Here is a 26,150-nt window from a genome sequence, read left to right as displayed (position 1 = left end):
CCCTATCTCCACCCCGGGCCAAGTTGACTCAGGAGTTGCTGGGTCACCAAACAGAATTTGATGAGGCCCTTGGGAAATTGTGCACCTACCTTGGGATGGAGATTAGAGCGCTTCTCCCAACGCAACACCCAGTCAGAAGGCTGCACCCGAAACAGTGCAACTCTCCCGATCCTGAGCCAGTGTTCCATCCCTGGTGTTGTGCTCAGTTCACTGAGGTGGGGCTTAACTCATAATCGTTTGATCTGGAGGCGACAATGGTAGCAACTGAGCTAACCCACCCTTGGATCCTTCCCGTGCGTCGCGACTTTCTAGAATTCAGAACTGTGAGCAAAGGATGATGGACACAACCCTCAAATCAACACTCCTGCATTTCCATTCCCATTCCCAACTTTATGAATGCCAAGTTAGTTTAATTGGGAAATTCTATGGTTAGGCCTTTTTTTGTGGAAGTGGCTGGACAAAATTCTTCATTACTCTGGAAATTCACAACAAATCCACTCACATCTAAGAAAGAATAAAACAGGTCCGTTGCTCACTTTGGGTGAAAATGCAAAGGAGTCAAAATCTAAACAGCTCCTGGTCATCCGGCCTTCCAGAGGTTAGCAGAAGTGAAAAATGTAGAATAGGCGGGAGGATCAACAATCATCATGTAATACAACTGCCCAAAGTCAAACGACAGTCACAATGTTTCAGCTGGAGAGTCTGTAAGGAACTTATTTAATTGCCAATTCTGAGGGGTTGGGCAGCTCAAAACCAAATGTTTACAGCTTTTACAACAAGAATTGATATTTGTATTATGTCCTGAACGTAATAACACAGTGCAGAGGTTTTATACACAGCAGGCAGAGGCAGATGGGTTTTTTATTTTATGAAGTTTGGCCATTTGGATTTTGTGCAGCTGGTCTTTGGAGAACCCTGTAGTGTTAGTCTGACGCCTCCTTTGATATCACACATTTCCAGATCATGCGGTGGCCAGAACAATTGTAAGGCTTCCTCTCTTCATTCACAACCCCCAACCTTGATCCCAATCTCAAAAGAATCACTCCTTCAATTGGTGTGATATTTTCATGTCTCCCTGCAGCCAGCATTATGTCCTGACTAAGCAAAATTGACAATTTAATGGTGAGTTGAATTATGGGCCCATTAATTCGGTGAACTTGCACTTAATTGAATCAGATAACTCAAAGACACATAGTCTATGACAGCTGGTGGCCCTTGTGAGGCCTTTCAGTATTACTTACTTGACTTTGGCTGCATCTGGCACATGAAGTAAATCTAACTGAATGGTGAGGATCTCTGGGTAGCTCTTTTCAAATATCATGATCAGATAGTGCAACAGTGTGATGTTCCTGAAAGGGAGAAATAATCGTATCTTTAAGAATTCTAAATTCATCCTGGGAAGAGATCAGAGTCCAGCAACTTCTACACTCTCTAGCTTTCACCAATATTACTCTTTCTGTCAAAATTAAAAATCACACAACACCAGGTTATAGTCCAACAGGTTTATTTGGAAGCACTAGCTTTCGGAGTGCTGCTCCTTCATCAGGTGGTTGTGGAGAAAAAGATTGTAAGACACAGAATTTATAGCAAAAGTTTACAGTTTGATGTAACTGAAATTATATATTGAAAAAGACCTGGAATATTTGTTAAGTCTCTCATCTTCGAGAATGACCGTGTTGGTTTCAGTTCGTTCATATGCAAATAGCAGAACTTCCTTAACAGTTACATTCTCAAGTGAACTTTAACAATAGGTGCCATGTTGGCCCAGATAGTATACTGAAGGTGTGAGGTGCTCAGTCTGAGGCTGTCTGTACCCCAATGTTCAGACTGATTCTCATCTAAAAAAGGGATTTACAGAATCTAGCATGGATTCATGTAGTTTTTGAGCAAAATAAAATGTAATTCTGCAAGTACAAATTCACCCCACAAATTTATATGTGCGTACCTGTGTGTTTGCGGGGGGAGTATGAGTGTCTGTGAGCGAGTGTGAGTATGTGTATGTGTGTGAGTGTGAGTGTGAGTGTAAAGGGGTATGAGTTTGTGAGAGAGTGCACTTAAGTGTGGGAGTGCATGTGTGAGCATATGAGAGAGAGCTTGTGTATAAGGGAGGGTTTGCGTGAGTGTGTATGTGTGTGTGTGTGTGCCTCAAGGAGTGTCCGTGTGTGCGTGTCTGTCTGTGAGTGTGTGTGTCTGTGCGTATGTGTGTAGTGCAGTGGGGTCACCTGTAGTGTGAGTGGTGCTAGAAAGGCACAGCAGGTCAGGCAGCATCTGAGGAGCAGGAGAATCGACATTTCGGGCATAAGCCCTTCATCAGGAATGAGGCTAGAAGCCTAAGGGGTGGTGAGACAAATGGGGGTGGGGGGAAGGTAGCAGAGAGTGCAATAGGTGGATGGAGGTTGGGGTAATGGTGACAGGTCAGAGGGGAGGATGGAGTGGATGGGTGGAAAGAAAGATTGGCTCATGAGGGCAGTGCTGAGTTAGAGGGTCTGGAACTGGGGTGAGGTGGGGGAAGGGGAAATTAGGAAACTGGTGAAATCCACATTGATTCCCTAGGATAGAGGGTCCCAAGGTGGAAGGTTCTTCCTCCAGTATCGGGTCATGAGGGAGTGGCGATGGAGGTGGCCCAGGACCTGCATGTCCTCGACCGAGTGGAAGGGGGAGTTGAAGTGTTCAGCCACAGGGCAGTGGGGTTGGTTGGTGCACATGTCCCGGAGATGTTCTCTGAAGCGTTCTGCGAGTCGGCGTCCTGTCTCCCTAATGTAGAAGAAACTGCATTGGGAACAACAGATACAGTAAATGACATGTGTGGAAGTGCAGGTGGAACTGTGATGGATGTGGAAGGCTGCTCTGGGGCCTTGGGCGGAGGTGAGATGGGAGGTGTGGATGCTGGTTTTGCAATTCCTGCAGTGGCAGGGGAAGGTGCCGGGAAGGGAGGGTGGGTTGGTGGGAAGTGTGTACCTGACAAGGGAGCCACTGAGGGAACGGTCTTTACGGAAAGCGGATAGGGGTGGGGAGGTGGTGGGGTCTGTTTGTAGGTGACGGAAATGGCGGAGAATGATGCGACGTATACGGAGGTTGGTGGGGTGGAAGGTGAGGACCTTGTTGTGGTTGGACGGGTGGGGTTCGAGGGTGGAGGTGCAGCAAGTGGATGAGATGAGCTGGAGGGCATCATCAACCACGTGGAAGGGGAAATTGCAGTCTTTAAAGATGGAGGCCATCTGGTGTGTTCTGTGGTGGAACTGGTCCTCCTGGGAGCAGATGCGACAGACGCGGAGGAATTGGGAATAAGGGATAACATTTTTACAGGAAGCAGGATGGGAGGACGTGTTGTGGGAGGAGGTGTAGATGGGAGCAGTCAGTGGGTTTGTAGAAGATGTCAGTGTTGAGTTGGTCACCGTTGATGGAGATGGAGAGGTTCAGGGAGGGGAGAGAGGTATCAGAGATGGTCCAGGTGAATTTAAGCTTAGGGTGGAATGTGTTGATGAAAGTGATGAAATGTTCAGCCTCCTCGCAGGAGCACGAGGTGGCGTCGATGCAGTCATCAATGTAGTGGAGAAAAAGGTGGGGAATGGTGCCAGTGTAACTCCAGAAGACAGACTGTTATACGTAGCCGACAAAGAGACAGACATAGCTGGGACCCATGTGGGTGCCTATGGCTACCCCTTTCTTTTGGAGGAAGTGGGAGGATTCAAAGGAGAAATTGTTGAGGGGTGAGGACCAGTTCAGCCAAACGAATAAGATTGTCAGTGGAAGGGTACTGGTGGGGACGTCTGGAGGGAAGAAATGGAGGGCTTGGAGGCCCTGATCATGGTGGATGGAAGTGTATAGCGACTGGATGTCCATGGTGAAGATGAGACATTGGGGGCCACGGAAATGAAAGTCTTGGAGGAGGTGGAGGGTGTGGGTGGTGTCCCGAACATATGTGGGAGCTCCTGGGGTGGGGGTGGAATAGGACAGTATCGCGGTATGTGGAGGTGAATTCAGTGGGGCAGGATGAGGCTGAGACGATGGGTCGGCTGGGGTAGTCAGCCTTGTGGATCTTGGGTAGGAGGTAGAATCAGCAGTGCAGGGTTCCCAAACTATGTGGTTGGAAGCTGTGGGTGGGAGATCTCCTGAGGTGATAAGGTTGTTTATGATCTGAGAGATGATGGTTTGGTGATGGGGGGGTGAGGTCATGGCTGAGCGGGCAGTAGGAAGAGGTGTCTTCAAGTTGGCGTCTGGCTTCAGCGGTGTAGAGATCAGTGTGTCAAACTACCACTGCACCCCCTTTTTCTACTGGATTGATGGTGAGGTCAGGGAGTTGGGGCAGAGGAAGTGGAGGGCTGCGCGTTGTGAAGGTGAGAGGTTGGAGTGGGGGAGGGGGGTAGACAGGTGGTCAATGTCCCGGCAACAGTTGGAAATAAAGAGGTTGAGGGCAGGTACAGACCGGAATGGGGTGTCCAGGTGTAGTGTGACATGAACTCAAGGCCCCAGTTGAGGCCACCCCCATGGGCACACACACACACACACACACACACACACACACACACACACACACAGACCCATACACACACAGACACACACACACACACACACACACACACACACAGACACACACACACACACACACACAGACCCATACACTCATGCAGAAGCTCTCTCATACACTCACACATACACTCCCATATGCACACTCTCACAGACTTATACCCCTTTACACTCACACTCACACACATACACACACTGTCTCACAGACACTCATACCCCCCTACACACACACACACACACACACACATACATATACGTGTGTTGGGTGAATTTGTACTTGCAGAATTACATTTTATTTTGCTCAAAAACTGTATGAATCCGTGTTAGAGTCTGTAAATCCCTTTTTTAGATTAGAATCAGTCTGAACATTGGGGTACAGACAGCCTCACACAGGGCACCTCACACCTTCAATGCATTATCCAGGCCAACATAGCACATACTGTTAAAGTTCACTTGGGAATGGAATTTTAGAAAGTTCTGGTACTTACATATGAAAGAACTGAAACCAACATGGTCATTCTAAAAGATGAGAGACTTAACAAATAATCCAGGTCTTTTTCAATATATAATTTCAGTTACATCACACTGTAAACTTTTGCGATAAATTCTGTGCCCTACGATCTTATACTCGAAAACCACCTGATGAAGGAGCAGCGCTCCGAAAGCTAGTGCTTCCAAATAAACCTGTTGGACTATAACCTGGTGTTGTGTGATGTTTAACTTTGTACATCCCAGTCCAACATTGGCACCTCCAAATCATATTTCTGTCAATTCATTTATACCATGTGATTTGTACATCACGGGCTGGGCCAGTATTTATTTGCCACCCTCATGTGCCCTTGAGAAGGTGGTGGTGAGCATCCTTCCTGAATTCCTTCAGGGTAGACCCACAATGCCATTAGGGAGGGAATTCCAGGATTTTGACTTAGCGACAATGAAGGGACGGCGATATATTTTGAAGTCAGAATGGGTGAGTGGCTACAAGGAAATATTGAGATGGTGGTGTACCCAGGTATCTGCTTCCCTTGTCCTTCGAAATGGTAGCAGTCATGGGTTTGGAAGGTTCTGTCTAATTGGTGAATTTCTGCAGTGCATCTTGTAGATGGTACACACTACTGCTACTGAGCGTCAATGGTGGAGAGAATGGATGTCTGTGGATTTGATGGCAATCAAGCGGTTTGCTTTGTCCTGGGTGGTGTCAAGCTTCTTTTCTGTTGTTGGTTCCGCACTCATCTGGGTAAGTGGGATATAGACAGGTTGGGCCAGTTGACCAAAACTTGGCAAATGGAATATGATGTGGGAAAATGTGAGGCTCTGCACTTTGGCAAGAAGAATAGAGGAGCTGAATATTATTTAAATGGAGAAAGACTGCAGAAAGCTACAGAATAAAGAGATCATGCAAAAATCACTAAATAGCTAGCCTTCAAGTTCAGTGGATAATAAGAAAGGAAATGGAATGCTGGCCTTTATTTCAAAGGAAATAGAACAAAAAAAAGGAGGCCTTGCTAAAACTGTTCTGAACAGTTTTCAGCCCTTTGTTGAAGGGAGACATACTGAGGAAGGACATTGGAGGCAGTCCAGAGAAGGTTCAATAGATTGTTCCTCATCCAGAGGGACTGTCTTACGAAGTGAGGTTGAGTTGGTCGGGCCTGTACTTATTGGAGTTTCGAAGAATGACAGGCAACCTTATTCAAATGTACAAGGTTCTTAGCAGAATTGATAGATGAGACACGGAAACATTGTTACCCACTGTGAGCAAGTCAAGGACCAGAGGACATAATCTCAGAGTGAGGGTCACCCATTTAAGACAGAGATGAGGAAAACTTTCTTCTCTCAGAGGGCAGTGAGACTGAGGCCTTCTTTACTAGAGACGGCCAAGGAGGCTGGGTCATGATATTCAAGGTTGGAACAGTCAGATTTTTAACAAGTAAGGTAAACGAGGGAAAAGGCAGGAGAGTGGAGTAAGGATTATCAGATCAAACAATGGCAGAACAGATTCAGTGGATTGAATGGTCTACTGCTCTGATTTTTTAATGGTCCTAAATTGGGAGTATTCCATCACACTCCTGACTTGGAGTCATACAGTCATAGAGATGTACAGCACGGAAACAGACTCATTGGTCCAACTTGTCCATGCTGACTGGATATCCTAACTTAATCTAGTCCCATTTGTGCTTAGGCTTTGGGGAGGCAGGAGGTGAGTTACCCACTGCAGTAAACCTAGTCTCTGATCTACTCTTGTAACTGCAGTACTTATACCGCGAGTCCAATTCAGTTTCTGGTTAATGGTAACCCCCAGGATGTTGAAAGAGGGGGATCCAGCAATGGTGATGTAATTGAATATCATGGAGCATTGATTTGATTCTGTCTTGTTGGAGATGGTCATAGCCTGGCATTCATGTGGTGTGAATGTTACTTGCCATTTGCCAGCCCAAGCCTGGATACTGTGCCGATTTTGTTGCATTTGGGCATTGATCTGCTTCAGTATCTAAGGAGTTGTGAATGGTGCTGAACATTGTGCAATCACTGACGAACATCCCCACTTCCAGCCTTGTGATGGAGGGAAGGCCATTGACGAAGCAGCTGAAGATGGTTGGGCCTAGGACACTACACTGAGGAACTCCTGCAGAGATGACTGGAGCTGAGATGACTGACCTCCAACAACCACAACCATCTTCCTATGTGCCAGGTATAAATCTAATGAGTAGAGTTTGCCTCTTGATTCCCATTGATTCCAGCATTGCTCCTTGATGCCACACTTGGTGGAATGCAGCCTTAATGTCAAGGCCTGTCACTCTCACACCGCCTCTGGAATTCAGCTCTTTTGTCCATGTTTGAACCAAGGCTGTAATGAGCTGAGTGGCCCTGACGGAATCCAAACTGGGCGTCACCGAGCAGGTTGTTGCTGAGCAGATGACACCTTCCATCACTTTACTGATGTTCAAGAGTAGACTGAGAGGTTGTATTTGTCCTACATTTTATATACAGGACATGCCTGGGCAATTTTCCACATTTTCGGGTGTAGTATCTTTACTGGATCAGCTTGGCTCGGGATGCAGCAAGTTCCGGAGCACAAGTTATTGCTGGAATGTTGTCAGGGCCCGTAGCCTTTGCAGTATCCAGTGTCTTGAGCCACTTCTTGATAACACATGAAGTGAATTGAATTAACTGAAGCCTGGTATCTGTGATGCTGGGGACCACTGGAGGATGCTAAGATGGATCATCCACTTGGGGCTTCTGGATGTAGATTGCCTTGAATGCTTCAGCCTTCTCTTTTGCGCTGAAGTGCTGGACTCTTCCATCATTGAGGATGGGGATACTTGTGGAGCCTCCTCCTCCAATGAGTTGTTTAATTGTCCACCATCATTCATGACTGGATGAAGCAGATCTGCAAAGCTTAGATCTGATCCATTTGTTCTGGCATTGTTTACATCTGTCTATCACTTGCTGCTCATGCTGTTTGACACTCCCATTTTCTATTATGTAGCTTCACCAAGTTAAAACCTCATTTTCAGGTATGCCTGTTGCTGCTTCTGGCACAGTCTCTCGTATTATCCATTGAATTACAGTTGATCCCCTGGCTTGATGGTAATACTTGAGTGGGGGATGTACTGGGGCATGAGGTTAGACATTGCACTGGAATACAATTCTGCTGCTGTTGATGGCCACTGTGCCTCATGGATCCCAGTCTTGAGTTGTTAGATCTGTTTAAAATCTGTCCCATTTCTCACGGTGATAGTGTCACACGAAACGATGGAGAGTATTCGCAATGTGAGGGCAGGGTTTACTCTCCAGAAGGTCACTCTAACTGCTCCTGTCGTGGGCAGATGCATCATCTGCAGCTGGCAGATTGGTGAGGATGGGGTCAAAGTTCTTAATTGGAATATGGCAAATTTTGATGGTAAGAGACAGGAACTTTCAACAATTGATTGAAGTAGATGACTGGCAAGTGGGAGGCTTTCAAAAGTGAGATAACAAGAGTTCAGAGACAATATGTGCCTGTTAGAGTGAAAGTTAAGTCTGATAGGAGTGGGGAACAATGGATGAATAAAAATTTTAAAGAATAAGAAGGATGTATATGTTAGACATAGACAACTGAGATCAAGCGAATCTCTTGAAAAGTATAAGAGGTGTAGGAGCGAATTCAGGATGGCAAAAAGTGGATATCAGATAGCTTTGATAGATAAGGTTAAGGATCATCCAAAGAGATTCCATAAGTATATTAAGGGCAAGTCAGAAACTAAGGCCCCTTAAAGATCAATGAGGCCATCTATGTGTGGAACCACTGGAGTTGGGAGAGATATTAAATTAATATTTTGCATCAGCTTTTACTGTGGAGAAAGACATTGAAGGCTAGGGAACTAGGGGAAAGAAATATTGATATCTTGAAAACAGTCCGACATTACAGAAAAGCAAGTGGAGAAATTTCTAGGGCCTGATCAAGTGTATCCAGAATGTTGGGGGGAGTTAGGGAAGAAATTACAGGGCCCCTTGCAGAGAAATTTATATCATCTACAGCCATGGGTTAGTACCAGAGGACTGGAGGGTGGATAATGCTATAACTTTATTTAAGAAAGGCTGGAAGATGAATACTGGGAACTATGAGTCATGGGTCAGTTGTTGGAGGAGATTCTGACAGATAGGATTTACATGCAGTCAGAGAGGCAAGGACTGATTAGGGATAGTCAGCATGGCTTTGTGCGTGGGAAATCATGTCTCACAGACTTAATTGAGTGTTTTGAGTAAATAACCAAAAGGATTCATGAAGGCAGAGTGGTGGGTATTGTCTATATGGACTTCAGTAAAGCCTTTGACAAGGTTCCATATCAGGTAGACTGGTTAGATCACATGGGAGTCAGGGAGAGCTTTCCAATTGGATTCAAAATTGGCTTGATGGTAGGAGTCAGAGGGTGTTGGAAGAGGATTGTTTTTCGGATTGGAGGCCTGTGACCAGCAGTGTTCCACAGGGATTGGTGTATATTGTTGTTTGTCATTTATATGAACGATTTGGATGAGAAGTTAGGAGGCATGGCTTGTAAATTTGTGGTGACACCAAAATTGGTGGCACAGTTGACAGTGAAGAAGGTTATCTAAGATTACAAACGGATCTTCATCAATTGGGCCAATGGGCTGAGGAGTGGTAGATGGAGTTTAATTCGGATAAGTCCGAGGTATTGTATTTTGTTAAAACAAACAATGGCAGGACTTGTAAAGTTAATTGTAGAGCCTTGGGAAGTGAGCTATAGGGAGAGGTTGACTAGGCTAGGGCTGTTTTCCCTGGAGCGTCGGAGGCTGAGGGGTGACCTTATAGAGATTTATAAAATCATGAGGGGCATGGATAGAGTAAATAGACAAAGTCTTTTCCCTGGGGTCGGGGAGTCCAGAACTAGAGGGCATTGGTTTAGGATGAGAGAGGAAAGATATAAAAGAGACCTAAGGGGCAACTTTCTCAAGCAGAGGGTGGTACGTGTATGGAATGAGCTGCCAGAGGAAGTGGTGGAGGCTGGTACAATTGCAACATTTATGAGGCATTTGGATGGGTATATGAATAGGAAGGGTTTGGAGGGATATGGGCCGGGTGCTAGCAGGTGGGACTAGATTGGGTTAGGATATCTGATCGGCATGAATGAGTTGGACCGAAGAACGCAGCACAGTAACAACATTTCAAGCGATTTGAACAGGTTCATGAATAGGTCAGGTTCAGAGGAATCGGGTTCAAATGCAGCAAGTGGGACTGTTTAGTTTGGGAAACTTGTTCAGTATGGACGGGTTGGATTGAAGGGTCTGTTCCAATGCTGTTTGACTCTATGACTCTATAAGTATGGTTTCCCTTCTTGTTGGTTCCCTCACAACCTGTCACAGACCCAGTGTAACGGCTACACCCTTTAGGGGCTGGCCACCGCAGTCAGCAGTGCCAAGCCACTGAAATCCCCCACCCACAGAACGTTTTGTGTCCTTATCACCTCAGTGCTTGCTCCAAGTATTATTCGCCATGTAGGAGTACTGATTCATCAGCCAATGGAGGACAGTATGTGGTAACCGATAGAATGCTTCTTTGTAAATATTTAACCTGAAGCCATGAGACTTCATGAGGTCCAGAGTCAATATTGACAACTCCCTCCCGAGTGAGAGACAGTGAGGACTGCAGGTGCTGGAGATCAGAGTTGAGAGTGTGGTGCTGGTAAAGCACAGCAGGTCAGGCAGCATCCGAGAAGCAGAAGAATCAAGGTTTCTGGCATAACTCATTCCTGATGAAGGGCTAATGCCTGAAGCTCATGCTCCTCGGATGCTGCCTGACCTGCTATACTTTTCCAGCACCACACTCTCGACACAACTCCCTCCTGAATGTATGTCACTGTGCTGCCACCTGTGCGGACTCTGTGCTGCCTCAGGGACAGGGTATACCCAGGGATGGTCATGGTGCTGTCCAGGACATTGGAAGGTATGAGTCCGTGAGCATGACTATGGGAGGTTGTTGCTTGACTCGTTTGTGAGACACTTCTCCCTGCAGTAGTCCTCAGATGTTAGTCAGGAAGACTTTGCAGGGCTGGTTTGTTTTCCAATGTCGTTTCTGGTGCCCAAATCAATCTGTCCATTTTCCCTGCTTTTTTGAGACTTTCCAGCCTCTTGAATCAACTGAGCAGCTCACTGAGAAATTCCAGAGGGCAGTTAAGTGTTAACCACATTGCTGTGGGCAGGAGTCACATGTAGGCCGGACCAGGTAAGGACAGCAGATTTCCTTCCTTCAAAATAAGCCACATGCTTTTTCTCCAGCATGGTCACTATTAGACTCACCTTCCATTGCAGTGTTTGGTTTTCCAATTGACTTCAAAACACGAGGTGATTACTGATCTAGGAATTACTACATTGATTCTCCAGAGTGATGCAACGTGGCTGGAATTACAGCAACAATGAGCCAAGGAGTTTGAGGAGGTGGGGGGGGGGGGGGGGTGGAATTGTGGAGAAAACGAAGAATGCGACCCAGGGCAAATTGGACTGGCCAAGGAGATATTGTTTGCAGGGAGCTTTTGAAGACTCGGGAGATGGACAACTCCAAAGAGGTTTGAGCAAGAAAGGTTCAGAGTAAATATTGACGAGGGATAGAGAGAAGGGGCAGGAGACCTGGCTAATTAGAGCTCCGACAGTGCACGATTTCAAACCCTTAGGGCCATCAACAAGTTAAATGTTGTCTTTGGTTCCAAGGGTTTGAGAGAGATATGGGTCAAATGCTGGCAGACGGGACTAGATTAATTTCAGATTTCTGGATGAGTTAGACTGAAGGCTCAGTTTCTCTGCTGTACATCCCTGTGACTCTCCGACAAAGGGAAGAGGGATGGTGATTAGACAGGCAGAACTGAAGGCGATGTGTGCTCAGAATGGGCTCTCCACAGAAGTTAACAATGTCAGACAACATCAGCCATTTTGTATTGGGGAGCATTTACCAAAACCACCTCCAATGATGTGTTACATGACACAGCAGGCACAGTCAATTGGCCCACCCAGTCTCCTCTGATGCTTTAGGGCTCCTGTGGTGCAGCGGCAGTGTCAGTACCTCTGAGCTGGAAGGTGCGGGTTCAAGTCCAACGTGCCCCAGAGCTGTGTCCCAACAGGGTGATTAAAAAATATCTGAGCCAGTTATTCATGCTCCACACAAACATCTTCCTCTCTGTTTAAACCTAAAATTCTTGCCTCAGTAACCACGAGCAACATGTTCCATATTCCAATCACCTTGAGAGTGAAGGCCTGAATCCTGAATTCCCTATCCTATGCCCTGTTCCCGATCACCGGACCAGGTGGTCTGCCTGCCCATTTCTCTCCTACCTGTCGATGCTTGACTTTGTATCTCCAATCTTGTTCAGGCTGGAGATTCGGAAACCGAAAGCATTCCCCCTCTGGCCCTTGTTCATGTAGTTTCCAAAGGCAAGGACCACCTCCAGGAGCTGCTTCAGTCTCTTGCTCCGACAGAGCTCTTTGGAAGCCAAGAGGATGACTGGAATCGGGTGGAAAGAGGTGATGGTGGTTTCGGAGAGAAGGCAAGAAAAAACAAGATTGCAGTCACCTCTTTGAAACAAAACCCTTCAAACAGTGAACCACAGGAACTGCCTTATGACACCTTTCTACATTTTTAAAAATTTTTAATTAATGTTTATTAATCAGGGGAGGCAATGGGCTAATGGTCTTATCATTAGGCTATTAATCCAGAAACCCAGGTCATGTTCTGGGGATCTGGGTTTGAACCCCACCACAGCAGATGGTGGAATTTGAAGTCAACAAAAATCTAGAATTAAGGGTCTAACGATGACCATAAATCCATTGTCGATTGTTGGAAAACCCCATCTGGTTCACCAATGTCCTTCAGGGAAGGTAACAGCCACATCCTTTCCTGGTCTGGCCTACATGTGACTCCAGACCCACAGCAATGTGGTTGACTCTTAACTGCCCTCTGGGTAATTAGGGATGGGCAATTAATGCTGGCCCAGCCAGCGACGCCCTCATCCCGTGAACAAACTGAAGAATTACTTGCTTGGGCACGGTTTTATGAATGTAAATCAGATTGCCCCTCTCTGGACTTGTCCAACCCAGTTATCTCACAGGATAATTTTTTTTTAATAAAGGTAAGTACATCATGTTGGGCTGCTAGGCATTCACCTGAAAAGCAATCACCATAACATAATGGGTATCTACTGCTTGGTCTGCACAAAACAACACTGATCCTGCTGGTGAAGGAGCAGCGCTTTGAATGCTAGAGCCTCCAAATAAAGCTGTTGGATTATAACCTGGTGTTGTGTGATTTTTAACACTGTCCACCCCAGTTCAACACTGGTAGCTCCAAATCGTGACATCCATAGTGCTGTGTATAATGTTTCCCTCCACATTTAAAGAAGATCTGAATGTTTCTGAAGCGGTTCAGTGAAGTATTGGAATGGGCCAGTTGTCTTACAACGCCAAGCATGCACCCACTGGAGTTTACAAAAAAGAGAGAGCCCTCGATTGGACCAAAGAAGATCTTTGAGTGATCTTGACAGTGATAGAAAGGATGGTTCCTCACCTGGCAGAATCCAGAACTGGGGTCATTTTTAGAAATAAGGGGTCACCCATTTGAGACAGAGATGAGGAAAATACATATCTTTTCACAGAATCACATGTCAGGTCCTCAGTAGTATTGTGGTTAGTATCCCTGCCTGTCATGTGGGAGTCTGTGATTCATTCCCCTACCAGGGAGGGCTCAAGCAATTTGAGCATCGTGGAGGCTCAGTGGTTGGAAGCTGCTGCCTCACAGCACTGGGGAAGCAGGTTTAATTCCAGCCTCAGATGGTTGTCTGTGTGGAGTTTGCACATTCTCCCTGTGTCTCTGTGGGTTTCCTCCCACAGTCCAAACATGCGCAGGTTAAGTGGGTTGGACATTTATATTGCCCACAGTGTCCAGGCTAGGTGGATTAGCCATGGGAAATGCAGGGATAGGATTGGGGGGGGGAGGGGTTTGGTTTGGTGGGATGCTCTTTGGAGGATCAGTGTGGGCTGAATGGTCTGTATCTACACTGTAGGGATTCTGTGAAGATTTCTCACAGAGGGCTGCAAGTCTTTGAAATTCTCTTCCTCTAAATGTGAGGGAAATTTGAATAAATTTCATAGTATCCCTACAAGTCCACACCCACCCTACAAAGAGTAACCCACCCAGATCCTACCCTATTACTTTTATATTTCCTCCTGACTAATGCACCTAACTACATCCCTGAACACTATTGGTAATTTAGCATGGCCAATACACCTAATTTGCACATCTTTGAACTGTGGGAGGAAACCCACACAGACACGGGGAGGATGTGCAAACTCCACACAGACAGTCGTCCGAGGCTGGGATTGAACCCGGGTTCCTGGCGCTGTGTGGGAGCAGTGCTAACCACTGAGCCACTGTGTCGTTCAAAGGGAGAGGTAAGTAGCTTCTTGATAAGCAAAGTAGGAGACGGGGAGAGGAGGAGAAGTAGCCATGGTTTCGTTCTAACCCGAACGACAGAGCAGGCTCGAAAGACTGAGGTGCCTACAACGGGGTGGGGAGATGTTTCATTCCCTTGAGCGTAACTTTGTCCATTCCCCGCTGACCAGGCCGCAGAGGCTGCAGTGCAGCCCCTTTAAGGAGCAGAGCATAGCGCATTTACCGAATGATTTACTGCTCACTTTAAAAAAATGTGTTTGTACTGGCTGAGCCCTCTCGAATAAACAAATGGCAAGTGAAGCTCTCCAGCTGCTCAGGCCCGCGTCAGCACACCATTTCGAGTTATTGCACAAACAGAGATGTTTAACAGCGTAAATATTTACCCAGATCGACCTCTTTGACGGCCTTACCTTCGATCTTTGGCTTGGCTTCTGCGAGACGCTCGGCAAACTTCTTCTTGAAGAATAAAGCCTGCAGGCGCTGTTGGTAGTGGTCAATCCTGCGGGATGAGTGAACAGAATGTGCTCAGATAAAACAGGAGTTGGAGGAGGCTAGTTGGCCATCTGTGCCTACTCCGCCATTAGAAATGATCACAGCTGATCATCCAACTCTGTTCCCGCTATCTCCCCCAGACCCTTTGAACCCTTTTGTCCGAAGGACTATATCTAACTCCTTCTTGGAAACATCCAATGTTTTGGCCTCGGTTCTCTGGCAGAGCCTTCTACTCTCTGGGAGAACAAATTTCTCCTCATGTCAGTCCCAAATGGCCTAATCCTTATCCTTAGACTGTGGCCGCTAGTTCTGGAATTCCTAATCATGGGGAAAATCCTGCCTGCATTTACCCCCATCTAGTCCTGATCATATTTTATGTGTTTCTATAAGGTTCATCCACCCACTCCACTGACTAAGTATGTATTTAGAGAGGGTTTTAATAGCTGAAGCATGGTAAGGTGGTATGGTGGCTCAGTGGTTAGCATTGCAGCCTCACGGTGCCAGGGTCATGAGCTCAATTCCCGCCTCAGGTGACTGTCTGTGTGGAGTTTGCACATTTTCCCCGTGTCTGCGTGGATTTCCTCCGGGTGCTCCGGTTTCCTCCGGGTGCTCCGGTTTCCTCCCACAATCCAAAGATGTGCAGGCCAGGTGAATTGGCCATGCTAAATTGCCAATAGTGTTAGGTGCATTAGTCAGAGGTAAATATAGGGTAGGGGGAATGGTTATGGGTGGGTTACTCTTCAGAGGATCGGTGTGGACTTGTTGGGCCGAAGGGCCTGTTTCCATACTATAGGGAATCTAATCTAATCTAATCAGTTGTGCTGTGATGTTGTTCTCTATTGATTGGCCCTGATTCCCCAAAAGCTTGTCAAACTGCTCCTATCCAGTCTCACATCTCCATGGCTCAGTCCGCAGCTCCCCACACTCAGACAGGAGACCAGCAGGGCCCTGCAGCACCATCACTGGTGGAATTATTACTATCATCCTGCATTGTATTGACCAACCTGCTCATCTCATAGAGGAAGCGATCTGCCCTGGCCATGCGATCAGTCTCATGTTTATGCTCCTCCAGAAGGTCGATGTCACTCTTCTCTGGGACGAACTTGAGGAGCTGGGGAGGAAGTTATTACAGCAATTAAGGAGGACAACTGCTGACATCCTCTCCCTACGTTCATCGGGAAGTGGGGAGAGCTGAATGACAGTGATCAACACCAGGAGCTAGCAGACTGCAGTGTCCATTCACCAGATCAACTTGGCCTGGAAGCAGACTAGGTATGATCCTAACAGCCACCACCCCCATTGCACTGAAGGTGCCAAAAATGCTTATCTTCTGCGGTCAATAACAAATATTGATTCCTTTTACAAATCGGGATGCTGCATTCAACTGCCCTCAAGCTTCCCCATGGGAGATTGGTTAGCGAGGTTAGATCTTATGGACTACAGGGAGAACTGGGCGAAAGTGAAGACGGCAGATGCTGGAGATCAGAGTCGAGATTAGAGTGGTGCTGGAAAAGCACAGCAGGTCAGGCAGCATCCGAGGAGCAGGAAAATCAACGTTTCGGGCAGGAGCCCTTCATCAGCCCGTGAATTTCTACAGGGAAAATGAGCCATTTGGATACAAAACTGGTTCGAAGGGAGAAGACAGAGGGTGGTGGTGGAGGGTTGTTTTTCAGACTGGAGGCCTGTCACCAGTGGAATGCCACAAGGATCAGTGCTGGGTCCACTGCTTTTCGTCATTATTTAAATTATTTGGATGTGAACATAGGAGGTATAGTTAGTAAGTTTGCAGATGACACCAAAATTGGAGATGTACTGGTCAGTGAAGCAGGTTACCTCAGATTACAACGGGATCTTGATCAAATGGGCCAATGGGCTGAGAAGTGGCAGATGGAGATTAACTCAGATAAATGTGAGGTGCTGCATTTTGGAAAAGCAAATCAGAGCAGGACTTATGCACTAAATGGTAAGGTCCTGGGGAGTTGCTGAACAAAGAGACCTTTGAGTGCAGGTTCATAGTTACTTGAAAGTGGATAGGATAGTGAAGAAGGCGGTTGGTTTGCTTTCCTTTATTGGTCAGAGTGTTGAGTACAGGAGTTGGGAGGTCATGTTGCAGCTGTACAAGACCTTGGTTAGGCCACTTTTGGAATACTGTGTGCAATTCTGGTCTCCTTCCTATCGGAAAGATGTTGTGAAACTTGCAAGGTTTCAGAAAACACTTACAAGGATGTTGCCAGGGTTGGAGGGTTTGAGCTACAGGGAGAGGCTGAATAGTCTGGGGCTGTTTTCATTGGAGTGTCGGAGGCTGAGGGATAACCTTATGGAGATTGACAAAATCATGAGGGGCATAGACAGGATAAATAGACAAGGTATTTTCCCTGGGGTGGGGTGGAGCGCATAAGTTTAGGGTGAGAGGGGAAAATATAAAAGAGCCCTAAGGGGCAATGTTTCCACACAGAGGGTGGTGCGTTTATGGAAGGAGCTGCCAGAGGAAGTGGTGGAGGCTGGTACAATTACAACTTTTAAAAGGCATCTGGATGGGTATATGAATATGAGGGGTTTAGAGGGATATGGGTCAGGTGCTGGCAGATGGCACTAGACTAGGCTAGGATATCTGGTCGGCATGGACGAGTTGGACTGAAGGGTCTGTTTCCATGCTGTACAGCTCTAAGACTCTAAAGATCTGGGCCCCAAGTTCACCCCTCACATCATCTTCCTGTGTTAATTCATCATGAATACCCCTGGCCATCATTCACGAAAATACAGCAAATCATTCCATCTGGCTGTGCGGAGATTAAATCTTTGGAAGAGTTATAACTGTGACCAACCCTGAAACGTTTTAAGAGGTTTTGGGAATAGGAGGGGAGGGATTTAGTTTGTGAATGGTAATGGACTTGCATTAATCCTAGTAGGGAGCAGGATTTGATCAGAGGCAGCTTGCTTTACTCTGCACTGACAGTCAAGGGGAAAACATCACCCTGTAATGCCATTCGGATTTAAAGTGACGTGCAAATGAAGCAAGGCTGTTGTGAGAAATAAACTTTGTACGCGCACACAGAGAGTGGCTAGAGTCGGGAATGCACTGTTTGGAAATGTATCAGAGTCAGGTTTAATTAAGGTCTTCAAGAGGGGTATTGGATGATTCCTTGGATAGAAATGGTGTGCAGGGATATGGGGGGAAAGGCAGGAGACTGGCACTGAGTAATCAAACCAATTCAAGCACAATGGGCCAAATGGCCTCTCACTCTGTTGTAACAATCCCATGATTCTGCTGAAACAAAGCCCAGTGACAGATTCTGGCATGACTGTGCCCATGCTCTTGATGGTGAGGACTGGACTGGCCCAGGATTTGGATGGTTTTATTCATGCTGATAGGCTTTTTGGCCACATGGTAGTAAAGTTGTTAAGGGGGTAGAGTACAATTATAGTGGCTGTCCCTGAAATGGAAGTGGAGCACTGCTGGGATGAGGGGTTTAGCCTGTGAGCACACATTAAGCAGGTTGGATCTATACTCTGATAGAATGTTTACGACAGGACCTTCTGTGGAACTATGGAGTTTAGAAAAATGAGAAGTGTCCTCACTGCAAGGTTCTGAGAGTGTTCCACAGGTTCGAGGCTGAAAGGGTGTTTCTCATGGCCAGGGAAACTAGAGCAAGGAGAGATCATCTCAAGACAACCCAGTTCAGACTGAGGTGAAGAATAATGTCTTCACTCAAACGCTTGTGAATATTTACCATTGTCTGAAGCAGAACCCTGTGGATGCTGACTGGTTTACTGTATTCAAAGGCTGAGATCGATGGCCTTTTTGGTCAATACGGATATGGGGATTGGAAAGATGAGTGGATTGATGTTGATGATTGGCCATGAGTTAAACGGACAGCACGGGGAATGTGAGGAGCGAACTCTTCCTACTTCTCACGTAAGACAATCGCAGCTAAGCCCAACCCATTCCTCCTGACAGGAATATACCCACCATCAGGGATAGAGATTAGCCCATGTTTTCCCCATTGTGCACTTCATTTATGGCACCCACACTGCCATCAGGTTCACTCAGCACATGGTAGGAGAATGTTACTTTACCTAAGATTGACCCTTGTAGCATGGTGGGACCCCATTGTGCTGATCTCCATTCCATCTGGTCCAAGCTCACAGAAGGATCTGCACCCTTACCTGTTCCAGCATGTCCTTGGCCAAGTCTTCTTGTTCATCCATTTGCAAGATTGCACGCTTGATTTCCTCATTGGACAGCTTTAGCCTAACGGAAGATGAGAACATTGGATAGAATCATAGAATAATCATAAAATCCCTACAGCATGCAAACAGGCCATTCAGCTCAGCAGGTCCACACTGACCCTCCGCAAGACATCCACATCCTTACCCTATCCCTGAAACCCTGTATTTACCAAGGCTAATCTACCTTGTCTGCACATCCCTAGGCATTATGGGCAATTTAGCATGGCCGACTTGCATATATTTGGGCTGTGGGACGAAACCAAAGTGCTCAGAGGAAACCCACGCAGACACAGGGAGAATGTGGAGACATGGGTCCATGGTGCTGTGAAGGCAGCAGTGCTAGCCACTGAGCTGCCTGCGGTGGGACAAACCAGACCACTGATGGTTGGAGGACCGTAAAGTCCGGGCATGACTTTAAGATCCAGCAGAAGCAGGCTTGCACTGCTGCAGGTTCACCTGCTCCAGTTAAAGTCCCAGTCGTATCAGAAGCTGACAGTTTAGTGCAAGACTTGAGGGAGTGCTGTATCCTCAGAGGTGACATCCCTGTTCAAACCAAGACCCTGTTTTACCAAGACCCTGTTTTACCCAGCCCATAACGAACCCCATGGTGCTAAACTGAGAGTGGGTAGGGGCACAATCCCAGGCAACCACCCTCCCTCAAACAACAGAACCAAAAACAGATTGATTGACATTGACATCATGATGGAATCTTGCTGTTTGTAAATTCCCTTCCATGTTTGACTCCACTGACAATGTTCTCACTGTTTCAGAAAGGACTTGCATGAATGCACCTTTCTCGAGGGGCAAACATCACTTGTTAATGTTTAGATTAGAGTGGTGCTGGCAAAGCACAGCAGTTCAGGCAGCATCCGAGGAGTAATCTAAACTTTGGTTTCCAGCATCTGCAGTCATTGTTTTTACCTAGTCACATGTTAATGTTCCTCTCCTATTAGTAAGCTCAGAAACAAGCAAGAAAAGAGAGAATAAAAGAACTTGCATTTTTATTAGATTCCCTACAGTGTGGAAACAGACCCTTCGGCCCAACAAGACCACACAGACCCTCCAAAGAGTAACCCATCCAGATACATTCCCATCTGACTAATGCTCCTAACACTACGGGCAATTTAGCATGGCCAATATCACCTGACCTGCACATCTTTGGACTGTGGGAGGAAACCAACACAGACACAGGGAGAATGTGCAAACACCACACAGACAGTTGCCTGAGGTGGGAATTGAACCCAGGCCTCTACATTTACCCCTTCACTTAACACTACGGGCAATTTAGCATGGCCAATTCAATTAACCTGCACTGTGGAAGGAAACTGGAGCACACCCATGCAGACAGGAGGAGAATGTGCAAACTCCACACAGACAGTCACCTGAGGCTGGAATCGAACCTGGGACCCTGGTGCTGTGAGGTAGCAGTGCTAACCACTGAGCCACCGTCCTGCTCTAACAACTGTTACAGCCTCTCGACTTCCCAAATTACGGGGCAGTTTGATGTGGTATGCTGAAATGCAGCCACAGTCACATTGAATTCAATAGCGATCCTGGGACTGTTATTCTACTCAAGATTGAACGGACATTGACCTTTCTCGCTGATTCTATGTGGGATGGTTCACTCACTCACAAAACTCACACCAGGACAATAAATGACTTGGCAAACACTTTGAGCCTTGTACTTACTTTGACAACAGAATGACGCAGTTCTGAGCCCTTCGTCCATCAATCACTGATAGCTCCTTCACCTTCCTCATCGTGAGGTACAGATCCTCGGTGGACCCCAGCTCTTTCTGTGGATGTGTCGGGTTTGGGAGGGGGGGGTGGGGAGGGGGAAAGCAAAATAAAACACCGTTCCATCAGCTGAACTGGACGCAAATCATCCGGTAGTCAACTCAGTGACACTCAGTGCATGAATGGTGGTAATTTCTCACTGGCAAAGTGAACAGGTTGCACACTCACCTGTTCCGAGAGGTTAGTCTGAGGGTGAGGGAACAGGTCCTATGCAGCGAAGGTCATCGAGAAGCATAGAAAATTGAAACATGCCAAGGTGAATTAGTATTCAGCAGAAAGCAGCCATGCAAGAATTGTGTTGGAAAAGTATGAACCAATGTCTAACAAATCTTTATCTTAAATTATTCCTTAGCAGCTCATCACTGTGCACCGAGCAACCATCTCTACCCTACGGTTTACTTTCATTGGTCAAACATTGGAGGCGACTAATGTATTATGCACTTCTGTAGTCTAATAATAATTAATCATCAAACTCTTTCTGATAGCCACCTTAATCTTAACACTAAAGATGAACCTAGGACCAGACTGTTGGACTGGCCTATCAGTGAGACAGGGGGTGTCACCGTTTAGAAATTACTGTCGGCCATGTTAGCAGGCGGACATGCACCTTGCTCCATTGGCACTCACTTCTCTGTCACTATGCCCTTACACTCAAATCCACCAAAACAGATTGGCATGTGTGTTTAAATTGCAACCCAAGAAATCGATTGTTAATGAACCAAAGTCATTTAGTATTAACAAAAACAGAAATCGCTGGAGAAACTCAGGCGGTCGGGCAGCACTTGTGAAGAGAAAACAGAGTTAACCTTTTGAGTCCAGTAATCCTTCCTCAGGACTGACGGTAGCTAGGAGGAAGGGTCGCTGGACCCGAAACGTTAACTCTGATGTCTCTCCACAGATGAGTTTTTCCAGCAATTTCTGTTTTCGTTTCTGGTTTCCAGCATCCGCAGTTCTTTCGCTTGTATTTATGTAGACAGGAAAAGTTTGGTACCCGTGCTGAAGAAGGGGTGGGGGAGGGGAAGGAGTGAATGATAGGTGGAGATGGGGGCGAGAGAGAGAGTAAAACAATTGTTCAGACAAAGGAGTGGGTAAATATGAGGAGACCATTAGCGGCTGACAATGGGTTGTTAGAGGTAGCAGCCCACATGATGACAAGGTCTGGAGTGGGAGGAAGATTGGGGTAAGGACATGGGAGAAGGTGCTTAGGCCTGAAAGTTATTGAATCGATATTGAGTCCTTGGCATTTTCTAGGCTTGGCTTTCATTCAATGGAAGGCGCTCAATGAAATCTTACAATCCGACCAGCTGCTCAGCAGCATTTACTGTCACTCTCAGTTCTGGGAGGGAAGGGGGATCCAGCACAATACTGAAATTTCACTGTCATCCTCAGCAAAGCACTGCAAAGTTGAGGGATTAAGCAGGCAAGTAAAAGCTGCCATGTCAGGGCACAAGCATAGCTCTCTCTCTCTCTCTTTCTCTAAACCCCGGGGGACTTAGAGAAATGACCACTTTGAGGCCCAAGCTCAGCATTAAAACAAAGACCTTCTCTTGCTGGAGATCTGAGACTAAAACCGAAATTGTTAGAGAAACTCAGCCGGTCTGAAAACAGAGCGAACACTTGGGAGTCTGGTGACTCTCCTTCAGAACTGACAGCAGCTGGGAGGAAGTCGGATTATCATTTCTATGGACCCTGAGCTTCCACTTCAACACACCGCCGAGTTCCCATGCCAACAGGGAAGAAGATCATAAAATCCCTATGGTGTGAAAGCAGGCCATTTGGCTCATCGAGTCCACACCAACCCTCCGAAGAGCACCCTATCTCTGTAACCCTATTTTTCCCATGGCCAACCCATCTAGTCTGCACAGCCCCAGACATATCCACCCCACCTGAACAGCTTTGGTGGGAGGAAACCGGAGCACCCGGAGGAAACCCACACAGACACTGGGAGAATGTGCAAACTCCACACAGACAGTCACCCGAGGCTGGGATTGAACCCAGGTCCCTGGCGCGGTGAGGCAGCAGTACTAACTGCTGAGCCACCATGCCACATTCTGCCCTGCTCCAGTGAGTTTCAGCGCAAGCTCCAAGAACAACATCTCGTTTTCCTCAGGGACCCCGCATTCTCCAGGGTTCAGCATCGAGTTCAGTAACCTTAAAGCCTGATTCCATCCTTCCATGTTTTTTACTCACCCTGTCCTGTTATGATATGCGTTGCTTAAAACATAGCCTCCCCATTCTCTCTCCTACTCTCAATCCTCATTATCACTTATTCAGCTTCTCCTGCTTTACTAACCTTGCTTATCCTTTCATATCACGCTCTCTCTCTCTCTGTCTTGGCTCCGTCTCCAACCATCTGCTCATGTCTCTCCCAAGTAACCCAAACCAGGCCTCCCCCCCACCCCCCCCCACCATCCATTCACCCCCACCACCCATCCAATCCCACCTTTCATCAAAAATACCATTTTTTTTCTAGCTCAAATCCGTTCTGGTGGAGGGTCATCAGACTCAAATCTTTGCTTTCTCTCCACAGGTGGCTGCCAGACCCACAGAGTTTCTCTAGCAATTTCTGTTCTTTTCGTTTCAGATTCGTCCAGCTCTATGTGAGTGCAGCTCTGGGCGAGGTAGCTAAATCCTTCTGTTCTGTCCCCATCGGGCTTGTCATTAGGATGCCTTGTCATTGTTCTTCGGCAAGGTGCGAAGGAAGATCTCCACGTCCAAAAGAAACCACCATCTGCGTGGTGGAGCTAAACCAAGCCTGCGGGGCCAGCCGCACTGTTAATCCCACCCATCTTCCACAATGGCAGATTTTCTTTATTCATTTGTGTGACATGGGCGTCGCTGGCTGGCCAGCATTGATAGCCCATCCCTAGTTGCCCCTTGAGAAGGTGGTGGAGAGCTGCCATCTTGAATCGCTGCAGTCCATCTGCTGTGGGTCGACCCACAATGCCAGTAGGGAGGGAACTGAATTGGGAGGGAATGTGAAGGAACAGCAGAATATTTCCAAGTCAGGGTAGTGAGCGACTTGGAGGGGAACTTGCAGGTGGTAGTAGTCTCAAGTATCTGCTGCCCTTGCCCTTCGAGATGAAAGTGGTCATGGGTTTGGAGAGTGCTGTCTGAGCGTCTTTGGTGAATTGGAAAGAGTTGTTTTATGCCCAGTGACAGGTCTCGCACTGGCTCACTGGATCCCTTTGGCTTTTCTTCTTAAAAGAATGGGTGCTAATCAAAATGTCACGTGACACCTGCTCAACACATGAGCTGGTCACCACAACGTGTAACGTGTCTTGCTGTTCCAGGCTAACTTTGACTTGGAAGAATATTACTTGTTGGGGTGGGGGAAGGGGATCTGGGGGTGATGGGAACGGTAATGCCAAACCAAAGTGATTTGCTGGCTCATGGAGACAAGACCTGCTGAACACATGGCCTTTTATGGGACTTGGAATGCCAGCAGTCTAATGCAGTACCAGACACCCAAAAAAAACTGTTGTGCAATGAGCCATAAACACAGACTGAATGAATTTAATTTTTTAAAAGGTCCCCCTTTGAACGGGCAAATTTTAAATGATGTGGGAAGCTTAACCGCTCCCCCCCCCCCCCAGCTCCCTGCCCCAACCTCGCCCTCAGCTCATTTGAAGGAGTAAAGGATATCTCGCCTTGAGGGCCTCACGCGATTGCTGAATGGTCACTCTGTCAAAATTGGAGCAGGCAAGCCAAATGTTAGGGTTTGATAGACTGTTTTCACATATTTCATGCTGGCACATAAACAATATGTAAAAATGCAATGACAGATTTAGATTAACAGGCGTCGAGCCACTTTAACTTTGCTCAAGGACCAGTGGACTGTATTCCTTGTTTTATATACACAAAGGCACACGCATGTATATCGATTCATGAATCAAGAAGAATCAAGTGGGAGAGAAGCAGTGGAAAGTGGTTGCCTTATATGGATCTTTCTGCCTGCACAGTAACAGACAACCTGGAAGCGTAGAGCAAATAGACAACTCGCTCTCGGGCAACTCTGCACAGAAGCAGGACCTCCGTCATCCTATTCCAAAAGAGTTAGCTCTCGCCAGATCCACAAAAACACAGCCATGCTCCCCCCAACTCAGGACTGACAGATTCCCAGGGTTAGGCGCAACAAAAACGCAGGGGCGGTGCTTCTGAAATGGCAGGAAGGTTTCAGTCACTTTAATATCAAAGCAGAAAACGCAGGAGAAGAAGGTGTAGGATTAGTAAACTCTAGTGGAGGACAGTTTCAGGATGGATTAGATTAGATTCCTGAAAGTATGGAAACAAGCCCTTCAGCCCAACAAGTCCACACCGACCCTCCGAAGAGTAACCCACCCGGACCCATTCCCCTAGCCTATATATACCCCCAGGGCATCAATGTGGACTTCAACAGTTTCCTCATTTCCCCTTCCCCCACCTCACCCTAGTTCTAAACTTCCAGCTCAGTAACTGTCCCCATGACTTGTCCGGACTTGTCCTACCTGCCTATCTCCTTTTCCACCTATCCACTCCACCCTTTCCTCCCTGACCTATCACCTTCATCCCCTCCCCCACTCACCCAGTGTACTCTATGCTACTTTCTCCCCACCCCCACCCTCCTCTAGCTTATCTCTCCATGCTTCAGGCTCACTGCCTTTATTCCTGATGAAGGGCTTTTGCCCGAAACGTCGATTTCGAAGCTCCTTGGATGCTGCCTGAACTGCTGTGCTCTTCCAGCACCACTAATCCAGAATATATTTACTCCTGACTAATGCACCTAACACTATTATGGGAGGAAACAGGAGCACCCAGAGGAAACCCACGCAAACAATGTGCAAACTCCACACAGTCACCCGAGGTGGGAATCAAACCCGGGTCCCTGGCACTGTGAGGCAGCAGTGCTAACCACTGAGCCACTGTGCTGCCCCAATGGACATCATTTGCCATGGCTAAAAGAACAGGAAAATGGCAAGTTTTATGCCCTGGAAACATAAGCTCAAGGGTTTTTGCTGTTCAAGCTCTACATGTCAGCCTGAAGTGAAGGACAGTCATGAGCCGAGAGCACATCTTTTATCTCAGGCTTAGGTCAAGCAAGCTCTGTTTTCTCAAGGTAGGCTTTTCCAGGAACACTCTATCAGGTTAGCAATCAGGTGCGCTGCAGCCTACTTAAAGTGGATCCCGCTCA

At 47.0% G+C, this 26,150-nt stretch overlaps 1 protein-coding gene across 4 annotated transcripts in view; it reads right to left on the bottom strand.

Annotated features, from left to right (window-relative positions):
• daam2 (dishevelled associated activator of morphogenesis 2) overlaps positions 1 to 26,150 on the bottom strand; it is a 339,423-nt gene that overhangs the window by 72,315 nt on the left and 240,958 nt on the right. For 3 of the 4 annotated variants that reach the window (XM_072551064.1, XM_072551081.1, XM_072551072.1), the window contains exons 16-22: positions 21,149 to 21,187; positions 20,873 to 20,979; positions 19,121 to 19,205; positions 15,958 to 16,064; positions 14,872 to 14,960; positions 12,349 to 12,517; positions 1,242 to 1,349 (exon numbers count right to left, since the gene is read on the bottom strand). In XM_072551064.1, the coding sequence (XP_072407165.1) occupies positions 1,242 to 1,349; positions 12,349 to 12,517; positions 14,872 to 14,960; positions 15,958 to 16,064; positions 19,121 to 19,205; positions 20,873 to 20,979; positions 21,149 to 21,187 (704 nt within the window). The remainder of the gene's footprint in view (positions 1 to 1,241; positions 1,350 to 12,348; positions 12,518 to 14,871; positions 14,961 to 15,957; positions 16,065 to 19,120; positions 19,206 to 20,872; positions 20,980 to 21,148; positions 21,188 to 26,150) is intronic. The other variant, XM_072551092.1, reaches the window with a different exon arrangement.

Source organism: Chiloscyllium punctatum, chromosome 3, assembly GCF_047496795.1.
Source record: "Chiloscyllium punctatum isolate Juve2018m chromosome 3, sChiPun1.3, whole genome shotgun sequence".
Taxonomy (NCBI): domain Eukaryota; kingdom Metazoa; phylum Chordata; class Chondrichthyes; order Orectolobiformes; family Hemiscylliidae; genus Chiloscyllium; species Chiloscyllium punctatum.
This window is presented reverse-complemented; position numbering and strand designations above follow the sequence as displayed.